At 40.7% G+C, this 22593-nt stretch overlaps 1 protein-coding gene across 5 annotated transcripts in view; it reads right to left on the bottom strand.

Annotated features, from left to right (window-relative positions):
- The window catches only part of GRAMD1C (GRAM domain containing 1C), a 118596-nt gene extending 104728 nt beyond the window's left edge, over positions 1-13868 (bottom strand). For 4 of the 5 annotated variants that reach the window (XM_049876824.1, XM_049876851.1, XM_049876859.1 and 1 more), the window contains exons 1-2: positions 13826-13868; positions 5065-5214 (exon numbers count right to left, since the gene is read on the bottom strand). In XM_049876824.1, the coding sequence (XP_049732781.1) occupies positions 5065-5214; positions 13826-13852 (177 nt within the window). In that variant the 5' untranslated portion in view covers positions 13853-13868. Of the gene's footprint in view, positions 1-5064; positions 5215-13449; positions 13792-13825 lie in introns of those variants that run through there. The other variant, XM_049876841.1, reaches the window with a different exon arrangement.
- Between the last annotated feature and the right edge of the window lie 8725 nt (positions 13869-22593).

Here is a 22593-nt window from a genome sequence, read left to right as displayed (position 1 = left end):
TCCTTTTTATCAGTCAACAAAGTGAAAATGTGAAATATCCTTTATAAACTGGAATAAACCCAAGATATGTTGACTTTGAGAACAAAGTGTGCTATAAACACACTAATTAATTCTCATGGGTTTCTTTGTTTTTTTAACAGTGCAACATTAATTAATTCTCATGACGTACATAAAAATCAGGTTTGTGGCAAGTTTTAACTTCCATATGTAAGTAGAAAAAAACTTACCTGTGACTAACATGACTAGGATCATGTAATAAGTCAATAATAAAGTACAGAATCAAGACTTCTGACTTCTTTTACATTAAAAACCTTGACTATGATCTAGAGAACTTCAAATCCAAATATTTTTCTTAAAAAATCAGTACAGTAATTTCTGTAACTATGTAGATGCTTCAAAATCTAGACTGGTTTTTATATTTTTGAATGTTTTCAAATGAATAAATTTGCAGAAATTTTTGTAGAAATTCTCTTAGTTTATCTCTTTTTTTTCCTACTGCCCTTCTCAAGTCAGAAAGCTGAGAAATTTGAGATTTCATGTCTTCTTTATTCTATGTATATACATATCAAGATTTTCAGATACACAACTATTCAAATAAAGATGCCAAGGTCTCCTAAATAAATTTAATTTTAGTTACACAATTCAGAACTCTTTATAAATCGCTCCACTTTTAAAGTATGATTATCAACTAAATCAGCTATTAAGGAAATAAATATATACTAATGGCAAGTATTAAAGAGGAATTTAATACTAATGAAATACCAAGGTACAAAAAAAACACTAAATATTAAGTACCTCACCCAAAGCACTATTACGTCTATCAAAAAATCCAATTAAGTATGTCATCTTCTAACCACACACCACAGAAAACCTCAAGGGTTTTTTTCGTCTCCCAGTAGTTGCTAACTCTACTTGAGCAAGAGAAACTACCTTAAAGAAATGCGTCTTTTGCAGATCTCTGCTTTCCTCCCTGGGACCTTAATCCATCTGGAATATCATTATTTCAGTCAGGAAGAAAATGGATTTTTTTGTCTGTTTATGGGTTAGTTTGTTTTTGGCTATGTATTTTTACTAACAGTTAAAGGACAAAAAGTATAAATACCTATTTGTCATCTTTAAATTTAATTTTTCATTTCAAATAATTTTTATAACTTCATTAGGATTTAAAAGTTAATAAACTTATTTCCCACAATTAGAATTAAATATTTAAATTATAAAATTAAAAATACACCCAGTCCTCACTTATCGACATGGTTAGGTTCCAAAGACCAGGCCATTATGCAAAAATCGGTGTTACGTGAAAATGGAGAACGACCTCATACAATCACAAAATGGAGGATGACTACATCATTACATAACTGCCAAATTACATCATTACATAACTACCAAACCACTGAGAATCATGGCCCAGCTAAGCTGACAGATAATTTTAATTACCTCGGCCAGCATTACTCTCATCTTGCACCTCGACGTTCATTACTGCCAGATGTATGTTGTTAATACGCAAAACAGTAGGATAGTAGATTTTTTGTTATTGTCACAAATGCAAAATGGACAAACCTTGAAAACATTATGCCAAGTGAAATAAGTTGGTCACGAAAGGACAAATATATAATCCTGCTTGTATACAATGGGCAAATGCATAGAGACGACAGCATATCAGTGGTTAACAGGGCCTGCAGGGAGAGGCAGAGAGGGAGTCCTAGCTTAGGGGGCATGGAGTTTCTGTGAACAGTGGTTGGATAATCTGGAAAAGGATGCTGGTGATGGCTGCACAACATGATGAACACAGTTAATGCCACTGAGATGTTCACTGTTGCTGTGTGCCGCTGGGTCAGTTCTGCCTCCTAGCAGCCCTGTGACAGAGCGCAGCTGCCCCGTGACGTCTTCCTGGCTGAATTTTACAGAAGCAGATCACCAGGTCTTTCTCCCGCACGGCTGCCGAGTGGGGTCAAGCCATCGACCTTTGGTTAGCAGCTAAACACTTAACCATTGGTGTCACTAGGGCTCCTGACATAGTTTTTCACTACAATAAAAAGATTTTTTTTAAGCTATGGTGTTTTAATCATAGTCCTTTAAATTAGAGTCCAACTATAAGAGAGACAGTTACTAGCCAATCTGTTAAACAGCATGAGATTAAACAGATATGGTCTATGAGAAAACCACCTTAGCAGAAAAAACAAAAAATCTTCTAATAAGCTTTGCTTTCTTTTTTTTTATATATATACCTTTTAGTGGTCTTCACAATTTTTTTTTATTTGTAGGGAGACATCAAAATGCATTTTCCAATATTATAAATAATGCCCGTTGCTATTGAGTCAATTCCGACTCGTAGTGACCCTATAGGACGGAGTAGAACTGTCCCATAGAGTTTCCAACGAGCGCCTGGAGGATTCAAACTGCCCACCTTTTGGTTAGCAGCCGTAGCTCTTAACCACTATGCCACCAGGGTTTCCTCTTTTTGATAGACTCCTTCCTAAAGTAAAAACGCACAAAACTCAAACCCCTCTGATGTTCCAGTGAACTGAATCTAACATTTTTTTTTTTCCCTTTGCTTAAGTACCAGGTCATGCGTCTCATGAAAGTTTTCTCGTTATCCTCCTGGTCTTCCTGATGTTGAGCTTGGCTCCCCTGTGAATCTGCCACCCTACCGAAATCATTCAACTCCTATATCGTTGCACAGAGAGTGTGGAAGGAAAACAGAAACATGGCGGGGTCTGTGGCACAAGCAGATAGATATAAGACGGTCGAGGAAAATTGTGTTACTTTCCTGACTTCTTAAACACAGCTACTTAGAGTACTGTATCAGAATCTACTGAGCGGTACGGCCCTCTGCATGAAGGTGTAAGCTGCTATCCTTTTTGAGCTCCTGCTGTCATTTCTTGCTGATGTCTGTGTGTTACTGTCAAGTAACTCGCCTACCTCCAGTATTCTATTCAACCATAAAATGGGGAGCAACCAGGCTTATTAAAAATAGGTCAAAAGTATATTAAAGAAGTTTCAAATGACCACTTGAGGAATTCTCCATTACAAGATATATCAACATGAACTTTGAATTAGCTACTCAGGGCCCTTTTTGTTTCTGTTTGCTTCTGAACTTTTGATAGTTCTCGTTTCTGGGTAACTGACCTCTGTAAAGGCCTGTAAAACCTCTCAGCTCCTATCTTTGTCTTTAAATCTGTCCTGTGTGAATTCATAGGTACCGGGGCTAAGCCAAAGTACACCTTGGATACTATAAACCAGTGCTTCTCAAGCTTTAACGTGGGGATCTTAGGAAAATGAAAATTCTGATTCAGGAGGTCTGAGGTTGGGCCCAGGATTCTGCACTGGAAACAAGCTGCCAGGTGATACCATTTCTGCTGGCCCCACATATTACATGTTGCATAGCAAGGCTCTAGAACACATACACTGGAGCCCTGGTGGTGAAATGGTTAAGCGCTCGACTGCTAACCAAAACGTCAGCAGTTCAGACCCACCAGCCTGCAGCCTCCTTCCTTAAAGATTTACTGCCTTGGAAACCCTAGGGGACAGTTCTACTCTGTCCTGTAGGGTCACTATGAGTCAGAATTCGACTAGACAGCAATGGGTTTTGGGGTTTTAGAACACATACTTCTTCTTTTTCTCCCTTCTCTTATTTCTATATAATCTCATTTCCTTTTCTGGCTTTAAGTCAGTCAAAAAAAATAACGAAAGTAACCGGTTAGCCCTGTAGACAGCCCTTGGCGCTATAAAGATTACCCAATTTCTATTTAGCATAAGCGATAAAAATCATAGCAAGGAGAGGTCAAAACATCACAGTGGTCATAAAAACTTTTCTAAAATGTGACCAAAAATACTATAGTCAATATGCATGACATGATTTTTAGGATATGTAGTTATTTTGACATATTTCTTAGCAACTAAATATTTCTGATACAGTACTCTAAGTGGCTGTGTTTAAATATTTCCTGAGAATAGGGTTCAAAAGATTTTATGATAATAAGCCAGGAGAGAGGCATGGCCCATATCCTTTCTCAAAGTCTTCAGAGGAATCAACACAACCAATACCCTGATCTTATATTCCCAATCTCCAGAACTGTGAGACAGTAAATTTCTGTTCTTACAAGACAAAAAAAAAAAAAATTATAATAACCTTCTTAGTAGAAGACAGGAGCTGTTATTCACGTTAACTCAATAGCATTCTAATGAACTGAACTGATAATTATGATGAGAACGATGGTGCTCGTACTAATCCTTATAATCTGTCAATATTATGCTTTTTTCAGTCTATTCAAAAACTATAAGAAATTCTGTTCCCAAGTATTCCTAATCCTCAAGATATCAGCTTTCTCAAAAACTAATATTAGAACTATATATGTCTTATAATCATATCTAAATTTCACTTATCATTGTATTATACCAGATTATATCACATGGCTCATAAATCTCCTGGAAATTGCTAGATTTAGAATGCGCCCTTTAATATAATAAATGTTAGCACTGTTATAGTAACAGAAATTTTGTTCTTATAAAAAAGACTCTTTGAGACATCAATACACCTCATCAACAAGCAGTTGTCTCATTTTACAGGGGTGAAACCTGAAGCAGACCAGGTTACGTAACCAACTGAGGACAGTGCAAACAGAACAGGACACTCCTAACTTTAAAGTTCATCTTCTAATCACCATACTCCACAGGTCAAACACTGGCAAACTTCATTTTAGGTACAGGAATTCATTTTAAAGGTCAAAATTATGTAAAACAGCTGACTTCTCAGTAACACACAGAAATATGGTTTCTTCACAATGTTAGTCTCTTGCCAGTGGAGTAAACAACGACGTAAGGGGAACCCAATTCCCTGGTGTAGTTTTCTCACGGAAACTGAAGCAGATAATTCCACTTCATCAAGCCAGACAACAGTGCGTTCTAGTGGTCAAAGGAGAGCATAACCACAATTGTCTTCGGGTATCTTTATCTGGATTAATATCTAAACACCTGAAATCTAGAAGGTAATTAGATAACCTATAAATATATGACAACTAAATTGCTTCAGACATAAACAAAATGTGTGTTAAAAAATATTACCCAAAAGCTCCAGTCACCACTCCAGGTATGTAAATTTGCTCCCTGTGTTTTCGCTGGCATGACATTACTCTCATCCACAATTGGACTAGGGTTTTCCTCTAACTCCTCCTGTAACTCAGTGGCAAGGCTTGAATCTCCTTCATTTATTACCTGTAAACAAGTATCAGATGATTTATTTAATGGGAAATGCCCATTTTAAAAAGGAAAATTAATATCCAAAACATATAACTTGACTTTTAAACATTAAACATACAGAAAACAGTAATTCACGTTTTTGCTTATGTAGCTCATACATTTATACAGGCAACAAATCTTTTCCAACTACTATTATCTGTTTGGTAGTTTACATGGTCCTAGAGTTACAGAGGTGAATAAAACCAAGTCCTTAACCTTCAGGAGTTCATGCTGTCCGGGAAAACAAACAAGATACAATGTAATAGGAGAGTTAATTGGTACAGCCATTTTGGAGAATAATCTGCAATGTCTACTGGAGTCTAATCCCCACGAGTCTGTTACTTTGTCAACTGTGGGAGCTTGCGTATTGCTGTGATGCTGGAAGCTATGCCACCAGTATTAAAATACCATCAGTGTCCCCATGGTGGACAGGTTTCAGCTGAGCTTCCAGGCTAAAACAGACAAGGAAGAAGGACCTGGCATCTACTTCTGAAAAAAATTAGCCAGTGAAAACCTTATAAATAGCAGCAGAACATTGCCTGATATAGTGCCAGAAGATGAGTCCCTCAGGTTGATAGGTACTCAGAAGACGAGTTGACCTTGATGACATGGACTTTCATTTGATGACGTAGCATGACTCAAAATCAGAGGAAACCCGCAAACATCCACATCAGAAAACAGAATGTACAAAGTATAAATCTAGGAAAATTGGAAATTGTAAAAAATGAAATAGAATGCATAAACATTGATATCCTAAGCATCAGTAAGCTGAAATCAACTGGTATTGGCCATTTTGAATTGGATAATCATACGGTCTACTATGCTGGGAATGACAAATTGAAGAGGAATGGTGTTGCATTCATCGTCAAAAAGAACATTTCGAGACGTATCCTGAAGTTCAACACTGTGAGTGATAGGATAATATCCATACACCTACAAGGAAGACCAGTTAATATGACCATTACTCAAATTTACGCACCAACCACTGAGGCCAAAGATGAAGGAATTGAAGATTGCTACCAACTTCTGAAGCCTGAATTGATTGAACATGCAATCAAGATGCACTGATAATTGCTGGTGACTAGAATGCAAGAGCTGGAAACAGAGAAGGACTGGTAGTTGGAAAATATGGCCTTGGTGATAGAAAAAATGCCAGAGATCACATGATAGAATTTTGCAGTACCAACGACTTCTTCATCACAAATATCTTTTTTCAACAACATAAATGGAGACTATACACGTGGCCCTCGCCGGATAGAATACACAGGAATTAAATCAACTACATCTGTGGAAAGAGATGACGGAAACACTCAGTATCATCAGTCAAAACGAGGCCAGAGGCTGACTGTAGAGCAGACCATCAATTGCTCATATGCAAATTGAAGTTGAAGAAAATCAGGACAAGTCCAAGAGAGTCAAAGTACGACCTTGAGTATATCCCAACTGAATTTAAAGACCATCTCAAGAACAGATTTGACACATTGAACACTAATGACCAAAGACCAGACAAGTTGTGGAATGACATCAAGGACATCATACAAGAAGAAAGCAAGAGGTTATTTTAAAAAGACAGGAAAGAAAAGACCACAATGGATGTCAGAAGAGACTGAAACTTGCTATTGAACGCTGAAGACCTAAAGCTAACAGAAGAAAAGGTGAAGTAAAAGAGCTGAACAGACAATTTCAAAGGGCAACTTGAGAAGACAAAGTAAAGTATTATAATGAAATGTGCAAAGACCTGGAGTTAGAAAACCAAAAGGGAAGAACATGATCAGCATTTCTCAAGCAGCAAGAACTGAAGAAAAAATTCAAGCCTCCAGCTGCAATACTGAAGGATGCTATGGGGAAAACATTAAACAGTGGAGGAAGCATCAAAAGAAGATGCAGGAGGTGGGGCCAAGATGGTGGCTTAGCCAGATGCTTCCAGTGAACCCTCTTATAACAAAGACCTGAAAAAACAAATGAAACAATTACATTTATGACAAGCTAGAAGCCCTGAACATCAAAGGCAAAGTCAGAAAACAGACTGAGCACCAGGGAGAAGGAGAGACGGTTCAGAAGCAGAGAGGAGTTGCCGGGCCTGAATCGCCAGGAACCCTCAGGCTATGGCGGGCTGGTGGTAGTGTTCAGCCACAGTTTCCTCAGGGAGAAACAGCCAGTCGCAGAGCCTAACACCTCCGGAACCAGAGAAGAACAGCGCTCTCAGCAAAAGCTAAGTACTTGCATGTATTTTACCGTGCCCCCAGCCCCCAAGCTGGACTCAATGGCTGTCAATTTCCCTGGGCCTGATAAAGGTCCTGTTGTGCACCCTAAGCCATTCTCCCAGCCTTGGGGAAGGAATAAATTCACAATTCGGGAAAAGATAATTTGCCAGCTACACTAACTGGGGGAGCTCAAGACAGAAGCGGCTCCTGTCCAGGAATAACGGTCCATAGACTTTGAATACCCTTCCCCCCTGCATGGACCTGTATGGGCCTATTTCAGGAGAATAGCCCCTTGTTGGCAGACTGCAACTGTTTCTGCTGTGCAGTGGAGAGGTGGGTGTTTGATGTTTGACACCACTTTGTCTATTAAACAGGGTCCTTACCTACCCACATCAGGGACATAAGGACTGGAGGCTCCACTCAGTTCACCCAGCCACCCACGACAGGGGTCCAAGGATAACTGGTACCTCCCAGTCCTTACAACCAAAAGCACCACTGGGTGCCCAAGGTCCGACTGCGGAACCCACCCACCTGTGTGCTCTAGAGAACAGGGATGCACCTCCTCACAGACACTCAGGGGACAGTTGTCAACCCCCTGCCTTGTTCAGAGCGTGACACCCTGCCGCAACCAGATACCGGTACCTACACCGATCACCCCTGCCCTTCTAAGACTAGGACGGAGCCTGTAACACACACTTGATGACCAACTACCTGAGCTGAATCCATACAAGAAAAGTGAATGGAATCCTAGGCTCATATACCTGGTACCAGCTCTAGCCATCTGGTGACAGGACATCAGAGCTTCGAAGGCAAAAATAATCAAGCTAGCTCACTCAAGCAACCCATTTGGGCATATCAAAACAAAACAAAGCAAGAAGCTAGGATACAGTAAGCAAACATAAAATAAAATAAGACAATAACTTATAGATGGCTTGGAGACAACAGTCAGTAACAAATCACATAAAGAAGCAGACCACGATCGCTTCAACAAGCTCTCAAAACAAAGAACAAGGGATCTTCTGGATGAAGGTGCCTTCCTGGAATTACCAGATGCAGAATACAAAAGATTAATATACAGATCTCTTCAAGACATTAGAAAGGAGATGAGGCAATATGCAGAACAAGCCAAGGAACACACAGATAATGCAGTTGAAGAAATTAAAAAGGTTATTCAAGAACATAATGAAAAATTTAATAAGCTGGAAGAATCCTTAGAGAGACAGCAATCAGAAATTCAGAAGATTAACATTTAAATTACAGAATTAGACAACTCAACAGAAAGCCAGAGCAGAATTGAGCAAGTGGAAGGCAGAATTGGTGAAGTCGAAGATAAAGCACCTGGCACCAATATATTTGAACAAAAATCACATAAAAGAATTTTTAAAAAATGAAGAAACCCTAAGAATCATGTGGGACTCTATCAAGAGAAATAACCTATGAGTGATCAGAGTACCAGAACAGGGAGGGATAACAGAAAATACAGAGAAATTGTTGAAGATTTGTTGGCAGAAAACTTCCCTGATATCGTGAAAGATGAGAAGATATCTATCCAAGATGCTCATCGAACTCCATATAAGGTAGATCTTAAAAGAAAGTCACCAAGACATATTATAATCAAACTTGCCAAAACCAAAGATAAAAAGAGAATTTTAAGAGCAGCTAGGGATAAATGAAAAGTCACCTACAAAAAGGAGTCAATAAGAATAAGATCGGACTACTTAGCAGAAACCACGCAGGTGAGAAGGCAGTGGGATGACATATAAAGCACTGAAGGAAAAAAACTGCCAGCCAAGAATCATATATCCAGCAAAACTGTCTCTCAAATATGAAGGTGAAATTAGGACATTTCCAGGTAAACAGAAGTTTAGGGAATTTGTAAAAACCAAACCAAAACTACAAAAAATACTAAAGGGAGTTCTCTGGTTAGAAAACCAATAATATCAGATATCATCCCAAGACTAGAACACTAGACAGAGCAATCCGATGTCAACGCAGATAGAGAAATCACAAAAATAAATCAAGATTAAAAAATGCTCAAAACAGGGAAACAGAGATGTCATTATGTAGAAGAAGATAACTTTAAAACAATAAGGAGGAACTAAGAAATGTAGTCATGGGTCTTCCATATGGAGAGGAAGACAAGGCAATATAAAGGAATAAAAGTTAAGTTTAAACTCAGAAAAACAGGGGTAGATATAGGACAGAGTATAACTGCTCCATAGGGCTTCCAAGGCTGTAATCTTTAAGGAAGCAGACTGCCACATCTTTCTCAGGAGGAGCGGCTGGTCAGTTTGAACCACCGACCTTTCGGTTAGCAGCCGAGCACTTAACCACTTCACCACCAGGGCTCATTCATCCAACCAGCAGCCATTAAATATTCTGCTATTACAGATTTGCTGATATGTTCTGTTTGGTGCCTATTTAAGCAGTCTCTCAGCCAGTTTGCCTTCCCCTCCAAAGGGAAACAACATGCCTTTACCCAGTTACTCATGGTTACCTCAACAACCTTGCCAAACAACCTTTCCAGGCAAGATCTTAAATGTATCCAGTCTTCTGCATTCATGACAGCCTCCTCTTGAGGACATTAATTTGACACACTCAGCATATACAAATACAAAGGCACATACAAAAAGGAGATGGACCATCACCCCACACACAGCAAAAAGCCTGCCACTTTGGTTAAATTTCTGAAAATTATTTGGCAAACCAAGGGCCACTCCATCCCTGACACTATCAAGAAACAGCGATTGACCCTCTCAGCAACCACAACACTAAAACAAGGTCTTTAAGGGTTCTGCAAGCAACATAGTCCTCATTTACAAATTTTACTTAAGCCCAGTGATGTTATTTGCAAATAAGTTCAATTTGAATATGGCTCCCTAAAACAAAAGGCTCTGGAATCTGTCTAAACACAATGCAATGGGCACTCCCATTAGTGCCTCCCCACTTCCCACCTCCCACAAAATCTCTCATTGTAGGGACTTTAGCAACCTCCTCTCATGACTCCTGGAGTCTCTGGACCACTCATAATGTCCATAAATTATCCACAGGCTTCTGATGCAAGAAACTGCCCTCCCTGGCCCCACACTATGTGCCATTAGAGAAGACTGCTGGCAGCTTACTGGGCTCTCCTAGAAACAGAGGTTCTCCCAGGCCCCGAGCCTGTGACCCTCCATACCCAGCTGCCATCATGCCTTCACCATGGAAGCAGCACTGGCAAGCTCAGCACAGCCACCAGAGCCTCCTCTGTATGGGACAGAGCCAAACCTGGGCCTTCTGGAGTATCCCACATGCATGAGGGTTGGCCTCCCTGTCCTCAATCCTGTGTCAGATGCCTTGGTATCGGAGGAGGTCATCCCCTTCCTGGACTCTTAGGATGCCTGGGGAGTCCCCTGGGTTCAACTGAGTGAACAACGGGAGTTTGTACACTTTATGAATAAATCATCACCATCACACATTTGGAGCTTGCTGGAGAGCTGCTGCTGTCCCCGATAAAGGATGGGACCAAGGGTCAGCACCACTGGCTGAATTTCAGGCGATCTTAACACTGGATGCTACAGCCAATGGTCGGTGCCATCTACACATTTTTGTAGACTCTTGGATCACTCCCTAAGAGTTTCCCCCTTTGGTGTAAAGAGCTCTGGGAATCTCTTGCCTCCCAGACACCCAAAATACCAATCAAGGTCATACTTGTCTCCACATACACTAAAGCCACAATACAAGGCCTTACCAGGACAGTCCTTATCCCCTTTGGAGTTCCAGACATTACTTATAGTGACCAAGGCACTCATTTCACTTCCCAGAATACACAATGCTGGGCTCTTGAACAAGGCATTCAATGGAACTTTCACCTTTGTTACTGGCCTCACCTCGCAGATCTCAGAGAGCACTATAATGGCCTACTTAAATAAGTTCAATTAAATAAAAATGTCACATTTCAGTCACCAAACATCAGGGATGAGTTATAATAAGGAATCTGACTCGATTTTTTGATGTTTGAATGCTGGCAGGTTTTAAGCCTCACCCTTTTCTTTCCCCCTTCTGCCCCACATCTGGCAATCTGATAAGAAAGCCTGGATGCTCCCTCCTTTGGTGCAAGTGGGAAACCATGCAAGCCCCTGCCTTCCCACCACACCTCTCACACCTACAATTAAAAAAAAAAACCCATGCCAGACTCCTTTCCTCACTCCCAAGCCATTTCAGACCTGCTTAAGAGGCCTGCGCTGCTCTCTCCAGAGGCCTCAATTGTTAAGTAATAAATCTTTCTGTGTCCTTAGTGTGTGTGTGTACGTGTAACCTAATCAGTATCAACATTAGAATAAAATTTGGGGTGGAAGGCCACCCTGGGTTTGTAAGGTGCCACAACAGATTCCTATCTCTATAACTAGTTAGCTGTATGATCCTGGGCAGAGTCACCCAATTTCTCTGTTTCTGTGACTCTACAAAAAGGATGATAATTCTCTCTAGTCTGGACAATAAACTCACTGAGGGCAGGGATCATGTCTGTTTTTCTTATCATCTTATCCCAAAAACCCACTGCCAGGGACATAGTTTAATAAAGGACTGATAGGGTTCATGAATATCTATCTTGCCTACAACCTAGTATGCTTTGAGAATCCATTGTAATAATACAAAAAAAAAAAAAAAAAATCCAGTGCCATCAAGTTGATTCCGACTCATAGCAACCCTATAGGACAGAGTAGAACTGCCCCACAGAGTTTCCAAGGAGCGCCTGGCGGATTTGAACTGCCGACCTTTTGGTTAGCAGCCATAGCACTTAACCACTACGCCACCAGGGTTTCCATTGGAATAATACATTCATTTATTTGTTCAACAATCATTAGAGTGCCTATCTTGTTTGTTTTGTAAACCATAAAATGCTACTTAAAAACAAAAGTGGACCTTACCCTGAAGATTAAATAAGGCTTTTCATGTTATGAAACAGAGTAATAAATAACAAAACTAGTTGAAACCAAAAACTTGGTTGCCAGCACAGTGACCTAAACTATCCACAGTTCTGAGCCTTTTTATCAAGTTAAGGGAAGGGGGTGAGCATGGATAAACGTGATACTGGGTCAGAATCAGGACAATGGAGTCTGACTCTGGTTCCTGAGGTTGAAACATCTGGACTAGGACATTTCAGGACAGCGGGTCACTAGGGTTGGTGTCACCCAGTGCAGTAATTCACGGGGGCCTCCCAACCCATGGACCTCCTCAAGTACCAGACCACATAGAATTCTTCGTAATTTTTTTATATTAATGTTACTCATTAATCCGTAATTCCCATATACCACTCCTTTTCCTTTAATTACCACTTCATTCTCAAAAAGCTATTGATATATATATACATAAAAAAAAGCTATGGATATAGGTTCACAAATGCTAATTACCACAACATTGCAACTAAAACACCAGAAAATTTGACAAAATGAGCTACTATAAAAACACCAGGAGCAAACCCAAAAACAACCTGGAGTGCTTGTAGCCTGCAGACAAACCACGTGATTGGAAGCGTCATTGAAATTGGGTCATAATGCCAGCTCTGACCAGAGCGCATTAGAAGGTCCAAACTGTAAATTTGCCTACAGTTTTAGCCTTATAGGTATATTGATGTAAACCCATGGTGGTCTGGTGGTTAGGAGCTATGGCTGCTAACCAAAACGTCAGCAGTTCGAATCCACCAGGCGCTCCTTGGAAACTCCATGGGGCAGTTCTACTCTGTCCTGTAGGGTCGCTATGAGTTGGCATCCACTAGATGACAATGGGGTTAAGGTATATTGATACATGTAATCTGGGCTTATGAAAAACGTTTTTGTTGCTAGAACTGTAGGGATATTTTTATAAAAAATAATCGATCTCTGCTCAAACCCCGCACGAAAATTTTAAAGGCAGTTATTTTGGTGTCACCCCTCCGACAGCGTCACCCGGCGCGGTCCGCACCCCCACGCCCCTCTAGGGACGACACTGTCCCCAGATGTCCCAGTCCAGATGTCCCAGCCCCAGACACCTGAGTCAGGCTCCATTGTTCTGCTTCTGCCCCCTTCCCTTGACCACCAGCCCTCGATGCTGAGGCTCAGGACCGCAGACAGCCGAAGCCGCCGTGCTGTCGGCCAAGGGCCCGGTTTCAGCCAGCTGTTACTGACTTCCCCATCTGAGAAAACGCGCGGCTGACGTCCCCCACCACCCAGAGGGCAAAGTCTGCAGGGACAGGGAACCCGTCTCCATGGTGACGGCCTCTCCAAACTACTCCCCATGGCACCCAGGAAACGGAAGGGCAGAAGTCACTGTCGTAAGCTCCGAAAGTTCGCAGGACCCCCCATCACGGCAAACGCTGCCAGGTAAAGCCACCGCTTCCTCTCCCGCCCCAGCGAGGCGCCGCTCACCTGGCACCCAGTCAAAGCGCCCTCCATCGCGGCGCCCTCTGCGCAGGCGCGTCCCCGCGCGCCCCGCCCACCGCGCCCGCCGCCGCCCCGAGCGCCCTCTAGGGTCCTGGCGGCGCGCCTTGCGCCCTCTGCCGGCAGTTGCGAGTCCTTGCCTTTGGTTGATTCAGGATAGGGTCGCTGTGAGTCGGAATCGACTCCAGGGCGTTGGGTTTGGGTTAACTTGTTAGCCCGGTAGCTCATGTTTACTACCCAAACCCTAGTAATCTTTAATTCAGGATGAGCCCTGCCCTTACCTACCTCCCAACCTTAAACTCCTCTAAAAAAAAAAACCTACCATGAAATGGCTTGCAGGCACAAATCACTCATCCCAAACCTGCCCTCTGTTTTGCCACAATGCATTCTGTTCTCCCGTGGGACCCAAAAATGAGCGGCTTTGGAAAGTACTGGGATTAACGTCACCGATAAAAAGCTGTTGAATGTTATGGATCCTGGTTCCCTAAAAACAGCTGTCAAAGACGTTATGGAACGTTTGGGGAAGTTTGTAAATGAAGTGTGTATGAGAGTTAATGTCATGGATTAACTAATAATTTATGGATAAACGTATGGGTATTCTTTTATAGATAATTTTGTGATTATGTTAGAGAATGTCCTTAGTCTTAGCAAATTCATAAAGAAGTATTTAGGAGTGAAGTGTCATGAAGTATTTAAATGGCTCCACAGATTGCTAAATACAGAGCAAAATATTAAAACTTACTGTATTAGTGCATCTAGGTAGTCCACTGTTCAGAATTCTTTTATTGTATCTCTGTGTTTGAAAATAATCATAAGGTAAAGTTAGGGGGAAGGAGCCACCCCAAGAATTCTACTTTATATTGAGAGAGTTTAACATTACAGGTATTTTTTTAATGGTACAAGATGGATGTGGAAATAATCAAATATATTTTAAACTTTAATTTAAAATATTTTATTTCATTTTTAAACAATTTTAAACTTACAGGAAAATACAATACAAAAACTTTTTTCCTGGACCATGTGAAAGTAAACAGCCAGTATGATGCCCTATTATCCCTGAATACTTCAGTGGGTATTTGCTACATACAAGAGCACTCTCTTACCCAGTCATAAAATATTGGGAAATTAACTCATGGTGACCTTACACACAGCATTGCCCAGTCCTGCATCACCCTCATAACCATGTGCATGTTGGAATCCATCGTGGTGGCTGTTGTGCCAGTCCATCTCCCTCATGCTCCTTGGCCCACCAAACATGATGTCCTCGTCCAGCAGTTGATCCCTCCTGATGGTGGTGTGTCCAAAGCAATCAAGTCAGACAGTGTTCTATTGTGATCCATAAGGTTTCATTGGCTGATTTTCGGAAGCAGGTCACCAGGCCTTCCTTCCTAGTCTATCCTAGTCTGGAAGCTCTGCTGAAAACTGTCCACCGTGGGTAACCCTGCTGGTATTTGAAATACCAATGGCATAGCTTCCAGGATTACAGCAACACATGAGCCACCTTAGTTCACAAGTGGGGGAACATTACATTACTACCTTTTAATCCTCACACTCTATTCAGCTAATGTCGCAATAATGTCCTTTATTGAAAAAGGATCTAGCTCCAAATCACATGTTACAATTAGTTACCACACCTTTTTAGTCTCCTTCAATCTGAAACAATCCCTTAGTCTTTCTTTGACTTTCATGCCTTTGACAACTTCAAAGGTATAGACCAGTCATTTGGTAGAATAGCCTTCCAATTGGGTTTGTCTGATGTTTCTTCATGATTACATTCAGGTTATGTGCCTTTTGACAAGAATAACACAAAAGTAATGCTGTGTTCTTCCCATTGCATTCTATCAGGTAGGCAGCAATTTCAGTGTGTCCCATTCCTGATCATACTCTGATCACTTGATTAAGGTAGTATCTGCCAGGCTTATCCCATGTAAGCAACTGTTTTTCCCTCTGTCATGAATACATTCATATTTATTTCTACGTTTCTTTTATGTATATTGAATACTATGGTTTCATACTTAAGATCTCCAATTCCAATCCAACATCACAGGAATACTCTAGCTTTCTCCCTTTCCCTATTTGTAACTCCTTTCTCTAATGGTGAGAAACTTAGCTCCTGTTATCCTTAATGTGGAGCCCTTGGTGGTACAAAGCGTTAAGCGATTGACAACCAGCTGAAAGGTCGGCAGTTTGAACCCACTCAGAGGTGCCTCGGAAAACAAAGCCCAGGCGATCTGCTCCTGGAAGGTCACAGCCTTGAAAACGCTATGGAGCAGATCTACTCTGCACACATGGGGTTACTAAGAGGCAGAGGTGACTCAGTGGCAACTAACAACAACCCTTACCATGTTTATTTATTTGATCACCACCCTGGACTTAGCTACTCTCCCGTTGCTCCTCCCTACCCGCCCCCCCAACTCCGCTACATGGACTCCCTTCTCACCCATCGATCCCTGACACCCTCTGCGGGGCCACCATGGTCACCGTACCCTCCATGTGCACCCTCCTCACCCAGCTCAGGCACTGACACCCCCACACCCATGGACTCTCCTCACCCAGCTCAGGCACTGACACCCCCACACCCATGGACTCTCCTCAACCAGCTCAGGCACCGACACCCCCACATCCATGGACTCTCCTCACCCAGCTCAGGTCCTGAAACCCTCACAGGGCCGCCCCCATCCTGTGGTTTCAACCATGTTTTAAAGTCTGAAAAGACAAAAACCATTTGAGTAGGAAGATCGTGCAATGACCAAGTCATCTTAGACCCAATTTAAAATGAATTACCTAGTTTAAGAGAGAAAAAGGAGAGGAAAATAGAAGTGACCATCAAATATCCGGGAAGGTAAAGATTGTTTATGTCATAGGCCATAGAAAAAATCATAACAGAAAAATGAATAATTTTCATTAAAATATAAAAATTCAACTTAAAAAATCCAAAGGTAAACAAAAAAATAACATTAAAAAAAAGAGTTGGTATTTTTACTATGTAAAGTACATATTTATACATATAAATAGGCCATATATAAAAAGTACAAAGAAATTGATTGGACAACATTAACATACACATGGATGAATCTCAAAACTATAATGTTGATCAAAAGAAGTGAATCAGAGAAGAATACTTATGATAAAGTTTATAAAATTTCAAAAATATTTTTAAAATGTTACAGTATAAATACAGTTAAAGAACACAAATATAATAAAACTCTAAAGAGAAGCAAGGAAATGATAGGCACAAAATTCTCCTTGAGAGAGAAAGTAAAGGAGTTGAATCAGGACTTCAGACTGGTGGTGGATATAAAGTTGTTTGTTCTATACTCCACCTGGATACCTTACATATGTTTTATAGATATTCTATAACATAAATACTCTATTTACTCAATATTCAAAACAAATAACTTTCAAAAATAAGACCCTTTATACACAACAGAGAATCCCTGATGGAGCAGGAGAGTAGTGGGATGCAGACCTCAAATTCTGGTAAAAAGACGAGACTTAATGGCCTGACTGAGATTGAAGGACCCCAGAGGTCATGGTCCCCAGACCTTCTGCCAGCCCAAGACAGGAGCGATTCCCAAAGCCAGCTCTTCAGACAGGGATTGGACTGGACTATAGGATAGAAAATGATACAGCTGAGGAGTGGGCTTCTTGGCTCAAGTAGACACATGAGACTATGTGGGCAGCTCCTGTCTGGAAGGGAGATGAGGAGGCAGAGGGGGACAGAAGCTGGCTGAATGGTCACAGGGAATACAGGGTGGAGAGAAGGAGTGTGCTGTCTCAGTAGAGGGAGAGCAACTAGGAGTATATACGCAAGGTGTATATAAATTTTTGTATGAGAGATTGAATTAATTTGTAAACTTTCACTTAAATCACAATAAAAAAAAATAAGACCCTTTATAGGTAAAATGAATGAAAGGCATGAATAGACAATCCAGTTGGCTGGACAGAACAACTAGCTGGCCCTACAGTCAGAACTGTCTGGGTTCAAATTTTGGCTCCACCACATTTTTTTTAATGACACCTTTTAAAATTTTTTTTCTTTTAAATTATGCAAGCATTAATACTTACTCTCCTTCCTCATGAAAAGAAGTGATTATTTATCTTACATGGAGATAGTTTTGTCTTTGAAAGGAATAGAATTAAACTCCGAGTAACAGTAAGGAGATATGTGAAGAAATGTAGGTTTAGTAAAACATACAAAAACAAATGGGAAAATGTGCATCAGAGAAGGGGGAGAATGGCTGGACAACTCGAAGAACGTAATCAGTGTCACTGAATTGTACATGTAGAAATTGTTAAATTGGTATATGTTTCTCAACAACAAAATATATCTAAAAAAAATTTTTTTTTAAATGTGCATCATTAACTTTGGCCTTGATCTCTCACTTTAAGCCCCATAAAAAGCAATTAACATTGTCCACAACCAAAAACACACAAACTCCAGAAGATAAGCTAGATAACTGGGATCGTCTAAAAATTAAACACTAATGTTCATCAAAAGGCTTCACTAAAAGAGTAAAAAGAGACCCTACAGACCGGGAAAAAATTTTGGGCTATTACAAATCAGACAAAGGTCTAATCTCTAAAATCTACAAGAAAATCCAACACTTCTACAACAAAAAACTAATAATCCAATTAAAAATTGGACAAAGGAAATGAACAGACACTTCACTAAAGAAGACATTCAAGTGGCCAACAGACACATGAGGAAATGCTCACAATCACTAGCCATTAGAGAAATGCAAATCAAAACCACAATGAGATACCATCTCACCCCGACATTAATCAAAAAAACAGGAAATAACAAATGTTGGAGAGACTGTGGGGAGATCAGAACTTTTATGCACAGCTGGTGGGAATGCAAAATGATACAACCATTTTGGAAAACGATATGGCACTTCCTTAGAAAGCTAGAAATAGAAATACCATATGATCCAGCAATCCCACTCCTAGGAATATATTCTAGAGAAATACAAGTTATCACATGAATAGGCATATGCACACCCATGTTCATTGCAGCATTGCTCACAGCAGCAAAAAGATGGAAACAACTTAGATGCCCATGAACAGATGAATGGATAAACTATGGTACATACACACCACGGAGTATCACACAATGATAAAGAACAATGATCAATCTGTGAAGCATCTCACAACATGGGAGAATCTGTAGGGCATTATGCTGAGTGAAATAAGTCATTCACAAAAGGACAAATACTTGTATGAGACCCTTACTGTAAAAACTCATGAAAAGGTTTACATACAAAAAGAAACAATCTTTGATGGTTACAAGGGAGGGGAGGGATGGGGATGGAAAACAATAGACAATAGATAAGTGGTAATTTGGGTGAGGGGCAAGACTGTACACAATACTGGGGAAGCCAGCACAACCTGTACAACGAAAGGTCATGGTATCTCCACAGATACATCCAAACTCCCTGAGGGACTGAATTACTGGGCTGACAGCTGTGGGGACAATGGTCTGAGGGAACATCTAGCTCAATTTGCATAACAGAGCTTATAAAGAATATGTTCTACATTCTACTTTGGTGTGTAGTGTCTGGGGTCTTAAAAGACTGTGAGCGGCCATCTAGGATACTCCACTGGTCTCACCCCTTTGGGAGCAACGAAGAATGAAGAAAGCTAAAGATACAAAGGAAAGACTAGTCCAAAGGACTAATGGACCACACCTACCATGGCCTCCACCAGACAGTCCAGTACAACAAGATGGTCCCCAACTACTACCACTGACTGCTCTGATAGGGATCACAATAGAGGGTCCTAGGCAGAGCTGGAGAAAAATACAGAGCAAAATTCTAACTCAAAAAGAAAGACCAGACTTGCTGGCCTGACAGAGACTGAAGAAACCCTGAGAGTATGGCCCCTGGACACCCTTTCAGCTTAGTAATGAGGCCACTCCTGGGATTCACCCTTCAGCCAAAGATTGAACAGTCCCATGGAACAAAACAAGGCTAAAGGGGCACACTAGCCCTGGGGTAGGGACTGGAAGGCAGGAGGAAACAGGAAAGCTGGTAATAGGGAACCCAGGGTTGAGAAGGGAGAGTGTTGACATGTCATGGGGCTGTTAACCAATGTCAAAGAACAATGTGTATACTAACTGTTTGATGAGAAACTAGTTTGTTCTGTAAACGTTCATCTGAAGTACAATAAAATAAAAAATAAAAGCAGTTAACATTGCACTTTCTCCCCCTATGGTCTGTGAGGAAGGTAAGATGCTTCGTAGACCATTCAACCTTGTGTTCAAGGGACTTGTTAAAAGGCAGTCTGGATGCATCTTTGCAAGCTACCTTATTTTCACATACTTTTTACCACAGTATGTCATGGCAACATGCTTTAGAAACGGAGATTCACTTACACATTATTTGGGTGGCTAATATATATATACTTTAATATTATTTTTGGTGGGGCTTTTTTGAAACACTTCCCTCTGACATCAGAGTCACATTCTCCCCCATCACATTACGTCATTAAGTATTTGGCTGAGTATTGGGATGCTTAATGTCAAAATGCAAAGTGTGCTTGAAATGGTGCCTTCACCACTTATCAGCAACTCACCTAATCTCTCTATGCCTGCATCCTCATTTGTTATAAACCCAAACCCCTTGCCATCGAGTCGATTCTGACTCATAGTGACCCTATAGGACAGAGTAGAACTACCCCATAGGGTTTCCAAGGAGCAGCTGGTGGATTTTCGACCTGCCAACATTTTGGTTAGCAACCCAGCTCTTAACCAGCATGCCACCAGGACTCCAATATTAATAGTACTAAGTAATAATGGGATCAAAAATGAAAATCTGTATAAAACAATTAGCACTGCTCCTAGCACAGAGCAATGTTTCAATATATATTTTCTATTTTTAATACATGACAATAAAAAAAATGCATATTTAAAATAAGAAACCATTTTTATGTCTAAACCATGTAGAAGTGTAAATGGGTACTTGACAGATCCTTTTCTGGTACTCTATTCTAAAGAAATAATCCTTTATTCACCAAGATGTTCTCCGTAGCATTTTTTTAGACTTGTGAAATATTGGAAAGAAATTAAACCCCCCAAAACAGTGCGAGTGACATTAAGTAAGTTATGGTATATTTACTCAGTGGAAATTTATGAAGCCACGATATGTTTATGATAGATTTCCGAACAGTCTACTATCTGTAAGCCACCGTATTTAATTCTGGCAGAATTAACAACTTAAACTTCTGAAACTTAAAATACAGAAATGAAGGTAAACATCTATATAAAACATGAGACTGAGATTATTATAGCTTGAATACCATTGCCATCGAGTCCATTCTGATTATAGCGACCCTCAGCAAGATGGATTGACACAGTGGCTGCAACAATGAGCTCAAACATAGCAACAACTGTGAGGATGGGTCAGGACCAGGCAAAATTTCTTTCTGTTGTGCATGGGGTCACTATGAGTAGGAACTGAAAAACAAGAAACTTGAAAGCATGCTAATGTATTCTTGTTTAATTGGGCACAACACTAGTACTATATTAATAAACTGTGACACTGTCTACTTTTTGTTTCCACAAACCACCATATTGAAGCAAAAAGATTTAAAGTGCTTAGTAGTCGCTGATTCAATAGATATATGTTGAGTCCCTACTGTGGGCCAGGCAATGTTCCGTGAGCTGGGGATTCATAAATAAATGTTGTTGTGTGCCCTTGACTTGATTCTTACTCATAGGGATATCAAGTAACGGAGTAGAACTGCCCAGTAGGGTTTTCTAGGCTTTAATCTTTACAGGAGCAGATTATCAGGTCTTTCTCCCACAAAGCTGCTGACTAGGTTCAAAATGACAACCTTTTGGTTAGCAGCCTAGTGGTTAACCTTTAAAATAGATTTAAAAAATCCTAGGCCTCATGGAGTTTATAATCCAGAAGGGGAGAGATGTGATAGGTAAAATATCTGATTTGTCAGATGGCTATTGAGGCAAACAAAACAGGGTAAAGACAGAAAGATTTTAAATGAGGGGGTTATGGAAAGCTTCACTGAGAAAATGATGTTTGAATAAATGAATGGGATACACCACAGGAATATCTGGGATAAGAGTGTTCTAGACAGAAGGATGAGTGAACTTAAGGATAACTAGGGAGAGATGATGCCTGGCCTATCTAAGGAAGAGCAAGAGAGACCAAATTCAAACTAAGGAACATCCTACAAAATAATTGACCTGAATGCTTCAAAAATGTTGAATCATAACGATACACGGAAGGTCAGCTCAACTGGACTGGACCAAAAGCAAAGAAGTTTCCGGGATAAACTGAATGCTTCGAAGGTCAGCGGAGCAAGGGTGGGGGTTTGGGGACTATGGCTTAAGGGGACTTCTAAGTCAATTGGCAAAATAATTCTATTATGAAAACATTCTGCATCCCACTTTGAAGTGTGGTGTCTGGGGTCTTAAATGCTTACAAGCGGCCATCTAAGATGCATCAGTGGGTCTCAAACCACCTGGATCAAAGGAGAATGAAGAACACCAAGGTCACACGATAACTATGAGCCCAAGAGACAGAAAGGGCCACATGAACCAGAGACTTACATCATCCCGAGACCAGAAGAACTAGATGGTGCCCGGCCACAACTGATGACTGCCCTGACAGGGAGCACAACAGAGAACCCCTGAGGGAGCAGGAGAACAGTGGGATGCAGACCCCAAATTCTCATAAAAAGATCAGACTTAATGGTCTGACTGAGACTAGAAGAATCCCAGCGGTCATGGTCCC

The sequence above is a fragment of the Elephas maximus genome, chromosome 1 (assembly GCF_024166365.1).
Source record: "Elephas maximus indicus isolate mEleMax1 chromosome 1, mEleMax1 primary haplotype, whole genome shotgun sequence".
NCBI lineage: Eukaryota > Metazoa > Chordata > Mammalia > Proboscidea > Elephantidae > Elephas > Elephas maximus.
This window is presented reverse-complemented; position numbering and strand designations above follow the sequence as displayed.